The sequence below is a fragment of the Anolis sagrei genome, chromosome 1, assembly GCF_037176765.1.
Source record: "Anolis sagrei isolate rAnoSag1 chromosome 1, rAnoSag1.mat, whole genome shotgun sequence".
In the NCBI taxonomy this organism is placed as follows: Eukaryota; Metazoa; Chordata; class Lepidosauria; order Squamata; family Dactyloidae; genus Anolis; species Anolis sagrei.
Window position 1 is genome coordinate 276,204,130 of NC_090021.1, and position 8,108 is coordinate 276,212,237.

Consider the following 8,108-nt stretch of genomic DNA (forward strand, 5'->3'; position numbering starts at 1 on the left):
CAGCTTCCAGAATTCCTGTTCATTCACCAACTTGGCTAGGGATTCTAGGAGTTAAAGTCTGAAACAACTGGAGGACCAAATAAATGATCTAACCAGAACAGAGGCAACCCACTCCCAAGTAACAGATCCTAGTTTGTTACATTTGTTACAGACATTAAGAGGAATTCAGCTGCTGTGTAGCATAAAGACTTGGAAGTTTTGTTTTTTCATGTCTTTCTCAGCAGCCAGTAATATTATATTATAGACATTGCTGAATCTTTGAGGAAGTAATCTTTCTACAAGCAAGATAAGCTGTATAAATTGAATGTATGTTAAATAGAATTATTGTTTACAGCTCCACAGAGGAAGCTTTATCAATAAAGTGTTGAGCAACTTGGATTTTACCATGACTTGTAGAAGTGAAACAAAATAGTCTTGAGGTGGGAGAGAAGAATTAAAACCATTGTATTATTATTATTATTATTATTATTATTATTATTGAGGCAGCAACTAAATAAAAATTTCTGTCTTCTTTTTTTCTCTGAGGCAACCAGCTGGCATAATGAGAGTATGGTGCTCCAAATGTTATTTAACTGCATCAGCCCTTAAAAACATAGTGAGGGATGATGAGTATTCAAGTTCACTAACCCCCAAAGGTCCATACTTTTTCCATCCCTGAGCAACATCCCGTGTCTGGGCTGTACCACTTTAGATGGAAGATGGGAGCTCATATGTTTGAATGCCGATATTGTTCCTCTATGGTCATTAGCTTTGTAACCCAAACCCATCCAAATTGGATAACCTTCCTCATTATAACACTTTCTTGTTATTGCTTTTAATTGTTCCTCTTTTCTCTTGGGTATCTTATTTCCTTCTTTTCAGCTAATCTGTTAACATTTTAATTATAAATTTCCCTGAGAATTGTATCAAAAGGAGGTGTGTATTTGAAAAGCGCTCCAATAAATTAAACAGAATATTGGAAAAATATAGCAAACTCAAGAACAACTCATACAAGCAAAATTATACTGTGATGTATTGATTCTTATGATTTTTTTTTATAGCTATCTTGTTGCGGATGGGTCGGACCAGAAAATTGGAAAAACAATACAATTCTCCAGGAGAAAAATGAGACATCCTACCCTTGCTCTTGTAGCAATGAATCAGTTGACTCAGAGGTGGGCTTCTGCCCTTTGGAAAACACTTCCAACACCACCACATTTGAGGGCTGGCCAGTTAGAAAGCAGGTGAGTGTGCCATAAATCAGTAGAGTCCCCTTTGGAAACTCCAGTTGGGTTGGAAAATGTCAACAAATGACTGTCCATGTTTCTGTCCTGCTGTGATAGAACAATAACAACAACAACTTTATTTTTTACCCCACCTCCATCTCCCCAAAGGGACTGAGGGGGGCTTACATGGGAACAAGCCTGATCAACATGGTTAAAATATAGCACATTAAATTATATAAACAATAACGTTATAACAATATATAAAAGGAAAACATCAAATCAATAATAAATGAGCTCTGTGATAATGATCAGTTGCTGGGCGGACTGGTGCAAAAACAATTGTGAGGATAGTGCTGATGGATGGATAAAGTGCATAGGTCATATGGCAGCAGTAGAGATAAAGGGCAGTATAAGATAGAGTATTATAACTGGGTACCGTACACTAGTAAAGTGCGAGGACAAAATTTGGGGTCCTAGCTATCTGGGGAATTGTCTACTCAAAAGCACAGCGGAACATGCACGTCATTAGATCTTGTTTTCTATATGCACCTAATTTACCAGAGCAACCAGCCCAGAATCAAGAGCTCTTCTTAAAAAGAAATCAAAATCTATATTAAGATAATTGTTTATTAACCAGGTCAGCACAAAATAGGCTTTAAGGAGCTTTTCATCAGAATGCCATACAAACAAAGCTGAAGGTTGTTGTGGTAGGCGGGTTGATATGGGGCAGGGAGATGCTGTGTGATAAAGTTGTGGGGTCTGTTTTTAAGACGAAACACGGGAGATGGTTTTAGATTTCCATTGCATAGTAGTAGTGCGATTCCTTAGCTTTCAGAAAGTCCTTAGCTTTCAGTAGACCTTGCATCTCCCATTTTAGAAGTATCACCTGTCAAGTAGACATGAAGAATGGTCTGTGTGATTCCAAAAACATCCAGAGTAGAGTACATTGTGCTAGATTAACTAGTGGCACAAGACAGTGGATCATATCTAAAACAATCAGTCTTCAAAAGAGAAGCTTTACTTTTGGCTTTAGTTCTCAGGCATTTTGCCCATTTGGGGATTCATATCCAAGTCATCATTTTATACTTCTTTTTTTCCCAGGGGTGTATGAAAGGTGTGCAGAACTGGTTACAGGAGAACCTTGGCATCATTCTTGGTGTCTGCACAGGCGTTGCTGTCATTGAGGTATGCTTTGTTTTTCCTTTTGTTTTACATACAATATCTTGGGCTGATTCTGAATCACATAAAGCTCCTACATGTGTAGCCACTTTTCTTCCCAAAGTGAAGGGAATGATAGAAACACAAAGAAGGGGTGATGCTGACATGCTCTTCCTTACATATTCATGTAAGAAGTAAATAAATAAATAGCCCCATTTGCCTATTGCCTCCAGGGGCATGCAACTATTGTGTGGTAACTTGAGATGAGAAAGCCTGGAAAACAAAATAGAAAAATAGGGGGAAAAACAGTCGTCCGCCCCCTCCCCCCCCCCCCCCCCCCCGTTTTTTCCCCAAAGCTGTTTTTTTCTGGAAAAATTGAAAAGTGTATAGAATATATTCCTTTCCAATGATAAATAAAATATCTGTGACATGGTATTCAAAATATATAACATGAAGACCTTAACGAAAGATTCCTGATACTTTTTGTTTTTACACATTTCTTTTCCAATTTTTCTGGAAAAAATGGCTTTGGAAAAATGAGAAGAAACCTCTTTTTCTCCCATTTTTTCTGGGGTTTTTTTCAGGCCTTCCCATCTGTAGTGGTAACTGGGATTCCTTTGAATGTTTCCTCTTTATCTTGTTAGGTCTGTTTTTTTCCCTTGAGTCCTGAACTGGGGAAAATATATAGACTAATATTCTCAGGGCCATCATTTCTCTCACACCTCTTTTGAAGTCTTTGTCTTACTTGTATAGCCAGAAGATCCTGTCTTTAGTGATGTTGCCACCATGATGTCAATCATGTAATTTCCTTAAGCAGTACTTTTTTTCTCACTGAAAGACTGCCAAATATTAGGAAGGAGTGGGGTTTTTTTTTCTTTCTGTACTGATTTAACCCCCAACCCCACAGATTCAAATAATCTTCCAAGTTCTTTTATTTTTGTTTAAAAAATTACTATATATCTATATCTATATATCCTTCTCATTGTATTTGGAATATTTCAGGCAGTGAAATGTCTTGGGTTGGCCCTGGTTATGGGTGCGAGTTAAAGGATTCAGTTCCAGGACTCACTATAAGACTGTGTTCTGTCCATAATTTGCTTAATCTTTTCTCCTTTTTCCTTTTTCCACAGCTCCTGGGTATGGTGCTCTCTATCTGCCTCTGCAAGAATATACACACCGAAGAGTACACCAAAGTGCCCAAGTACTGAGAGACTGTTGGCCTAGCGAGTGGCCCTAGAGCAAACACAACATTTCCTTCCTTCTCATACTCAGACTGTCTTCGTCATTCACCATTCCTCTTTTGACACCCAACATTGCTGCAGATCATTTGGGCTGTGCTGCAGACACGGATTCTCTAAGGGATCAGGGGCTTGGGCCAGTCCCTTTGTCAGTTTTGACTCTTCTATGAAGCAGGCCATTTAAATCTTCTTTTACTCATGTGATACCCTGCAATTGTACTGCCAGCACTATGCTTAGAGATAGCCTCTTATTTTTATCCACTTCTGACCATTGTGAGATGTCTCAGAATACTTCTTTTCCCCTCTTGTTTTGAAGCTCTTTGCTTCCATTGATATGTGTACATAACTAATTCTTTTCCAGGGCTGTGGGTACTTTCGTTGGCTTGGGGTTTTCTTGTGAATACATACATGGTAGAAAGGAGAATCTTTTCTCTGGTTCTCAGTCTTGTGTTCCCAGATGTTATTAGATAACAACTCCCACAGCTGATAGTTAGGGTTAGTGGGAATTGTAGTCCCAACAATATCTGGGGACCCACAGGCGAGAACCACTAGTCTAGTTAATCTGATGTCTCGCTGCCTGGTTTGTTGTCACTTCTTTGAATCTATTGAGTTGTCTCTTGAAATTGCTTTTGCATTGTTGGCTATATTTTTCCCATCACACACACACAGAGCAAAGATCTTCAGTCACCAACTGCTCAATGGTTGACATTAGTCAGGTTAAGTATTGATCCAGACACAAGCTTTAAGATTACATCCGCTATCCTAGGGTCAAAGGGTGTGTGGCCCATTGGGAATGTTGAATTTCTTTCTTCTCTGCCACATACTTCCTCCTTTCTTTTTCTTGGATACACTTTAGAGCAGTGGTTCTCAACCTGTGGGTCCTCAGATGTTTTGGCCTTCAATTTCCAAAAATCCTAACATCTGGTGAATGGGCTGAAATTTCTGGGAGCTGTAGGCCAAAACACCTGAGGACCCACAGGTAGAGAACCACTACTTTAGAAACTGCATGTGTATAGCATGGGTGAGTCTGCACAGGTTCACCAGTATATGTTCTTGGGTTGCCAACTTTTATAGAAGCAGTAATTGAGATTATATATTTTGTCCCCGTATGATTCTTATTGTAGTTCTATTCTCTGTCATGGTGAAAGGATCTCTAGAGTTGATGTCTTGTACTGTGGATGGTGGGCAGCACTTCTGGAGCATTAGATTCCCTTTGCTGATAAAAGCAGTGAATCTTCCCTGTTGTTTTGCACCTTGTCTTGGAAATTGCTGCAGTTGCCAGCAGATCCAGAGACATATGTCTCCTATGATATTCTCTTTAATGGAGAAGCTTTTGAACCTAGCAGCTGTAGCAAGTTCTCTTTGTGGAGTGATTGCAGAGAGGGCAGTACAGTCCTGCAAACAGAATTCCTTAGGAAGAGAGAAATACCTATGGGAAATTAGGGATCACGTTTCAATCAGCAACTGACCATATAGCAGTGACTCTTGTAAGGAGAGCTTCCACTTTAAGAAAGCAGATATGGAAATCCTTAAATCTGGATAAATGATCATATTCTTTCATAAGCCTCCTCCAGCATGCAGGTTGGTAAGCCTGTGCACTGTAGCTGGAATCCTGGTACAACATGGAAGAAAATCAGACAATTTGCCCTGAGTGAAGAATTCAACAGTCCTATGGTAGTAATTCTAGAGGTAACTGTGAAGAAAATGTTCTCTCTTTCAATATATATGTTTATCCACAGTACTCATGCTACTCTTTCTTGAGTTGCAAAGTGGTTGTAATAAATGCAAGAAATTGTCACTTTTTAAGAATTTATCATGCTAGAATATATTGAAGTAAGAAGAATGGGTAAGTCATGGAAAATGTTTGATCCATCATTAGCTTCCTTTCCCCTTCTGGTTCTGGCAAATCAGGTTGGAAAAAGGGATTTTCTTGGAAGTGAGTGTTTAAATTTTGCTCTTTATTTTTCCTCCCTCAAGCCTGGTGTTTTTTTTTTAACTGATTGTAAAGTTAGGTTTTATATTCACCTCTTGTGCTTCATTTGATAAGCTGCTTCACTGAAAAGCTGTTTATGCGATGGTTCTTGTTCTCTTGGATTCAGCTCAGAACAGAAGCAAAGCTGAGCCCATTCTGGATTTCTTCCTGTTTTTAGAAACCTCTTCCAAATGGAAGAAATGCATGTACAGATTTAAACAAATAATGGGTGGGTGTTTCAGTAATAAAAATATTTGCTTAAAAAAAAATGCTTGCAGATTCTGTATCTTTCTACTTTTGAATGTTTTTGAATTGAGTTAGAAGATTTGTTTAAAAAAAAGAACGATGTTAAGAAAACCAATGAGACTCTGCAATATAGAAACTAACACAATACATTTTTGCTTATACCTTCTTTTCAAAAACAGAACTAGTTTGTATATTGGGGGTTATGGATTTGCTTAAACCATAAAATTATGCCTTAAGCACGGCATGAAGGGGACTGTGGGCCACACTTCAGTGCCCCCACAATCTTTCTATTTCCACCCCAACTTTCCTATATCAGGTACCCATTTTTTTGCCTGAAGAGGGCCTCTATATCTGTCCAGCTGAAGGCATGTACAAACTTCTGCATGGCTAGGAAATCTAAGCAAGCCAAAAATTCAGTTGCAGTGATATGTAACAAGCAGCTGTATGTAGAATTTTCTTTGGACTTTCTTGCTTGATACATATATAATATTTATCATGTCAGAAGTGAATTGAGACTACAGATATAATAAACAATACAACCCACAAACAAAGTTAAAAAGTTGGCATTATACTAAATGACCTTTGACCAGAAGCTGGCCACTTGGAGTGCCACTGGTTTTGCTGTGAGAAGGTCCTCCATTGTGCATGTGGCAGAACTCAGGCTGCCTTGTAGTTAAGTGGTCTGTGGTTTGCTTTTCTCCACACTCACATGCTGTGAACTCCACTTTGAAGCCCCATTTCTTAAGATTAGCTGTGCCTCTCATGGTGCCACAGCACAACTTGTTCAGTGCCTTCCAGGTCACCCAGTCTTCTCTGTGCCCAGAGGGGAGTTTCTCATTCAGTATCAGCCACTGATGGAGGTTTCTAGTTCCGGCTTTTGGCATTCCACTTTTGGACTCTCGCTCGCTGAGGTGTTCCTGCAAGTATCTCTATAGATCTTATTAAGCTATTTCTTGATTTAAGGTGTTGCCTTTCTGGCTAATATCCAAATAGAGGATGGGCCAGAGATGTCAGTTAGTCCTTTCATTACTGGCTGCTACTTCCTGACTGATGTCAGACAGTTCAATACCAGCTAAAAGGTATAATTTCTCCAGCAGTGTTGGGCATAGATATCCTGTGATAATGTGGCATGTTTCATTAAGAGCCATATGCACTGTTTTAACGTGGTGAGATGTATTCCACACTGGGCATGCGTACTCAGCAGCAGAGTAGCAAAGTGCAAGGGCAGATGTCTTCACTGTATCTGGTTGTGATCCCCAGGTTGTGGCAGTAAGCTTTCATATGATATTGTTTCTAGCACCTACTTTTTATGTATGATGCTCGATACATGAAGTTGATGGATGGAATATACATGGATGTTGGGGCCATGTGCTATTGCCTATTCAGAAGTAATGTCTGAACCAGACATAAAAATGTGTACGTTTTGGACAACTTACAGAAGATAGTAATTGATTAAAGAAAAACACCTCTTCTTTAAACTTTTGTATAAAAAAACAAAAAGAAGGAATCTGACCAAGACATTGAACTATAAGACAGTCATAAATGTAATATTGTCTGTCGTTGGAATGCTTTTCTAATAGTAGGCCACTAGAGGGTGGTAGCGCAATATCAAATCCTGGCACTCCTAGTCAGAACATGGTAGAGCTCGGTTCTCTGAGAATGAAGTCTGTTAACCAGAAGAGTTTACATATTAACAGGATAATGTGCGTGATTTCTTCCCAGATTATATTGTTAATTTGTGTACACTTCCCATATTTTTATATAAATGACTGGTGGGCTCACATGTTTCTCTGCTCAAATCTTAGCCACCGTAAATGTTTCTCCAAGCTTTCATTTTAAATAAGTCCTCACAGACATTAAATATCTAAAAATCTTCCTTTTGCATAGTAAAGTGGCAACAATTCTTCTAGATTCCATATAGAGATATATGGCTATTTTCCAGGGGTCAGGGAGGGTGTGCTTTTAGTATTACAGCTATTCCTGTAGATGCCGTGGGGCACATTGAAAGCAGTTATTCACCTGGAATAAAATAATAAAAAGTGAGACAGGGGGGTCTAAGAGCATTGTGAGACTTTAAAGTGTTGCGAAAAGTGTTTGCAACTGAACTGTCTAGACAGTTGTGTTTCAATGATAATGGAGTTGCATTCTGCATTGCAGAATCTGTTGTGCACATTACCTGCCCTCTAAAGCTCTTTCCAACACCATGAATATGGAGTTTTGAGAGGATGATGCTGTTTTGTTTTAATTTAAACATTTCTGGACCAATTAGTCTCATATACGTACAACTGC

The 8,108-nt window shown here is 38.9% G+C and overlaps 1 protein-coding gene across 1 annotated transcript in view; it reads left to right on the forward strand.

The window, feature by feature from the left end:
• The window catches only part of CD82 (CD82 molecule), a 91,869-nt gene extending 86,029 nt beyond the window's left edge, over window positions 1-5,840 (forward strand). The window contains exons 7-9 of the mRNA XM_060764360.2: window positions 1,041-1,223; window positions 2,307-2,390; window positions 3,494-5,840. Of these exons, the coding sequence (XP_060620343.1) occupies window positions 1,041-1,223; window positions 2,307-2,390; window positions 3,494-3,571 (345 nt within the window). The 3' untranslated portion in view covers window positions 3,572-5,840. The remainder of the gene's footprint in view (window positions 1-1,040; window positions 1,224-2,306; window positions 2,391-3,493) is intronic.
• Window positions 5,841-8,108: the final 2,268 nt, after the last annotated feature.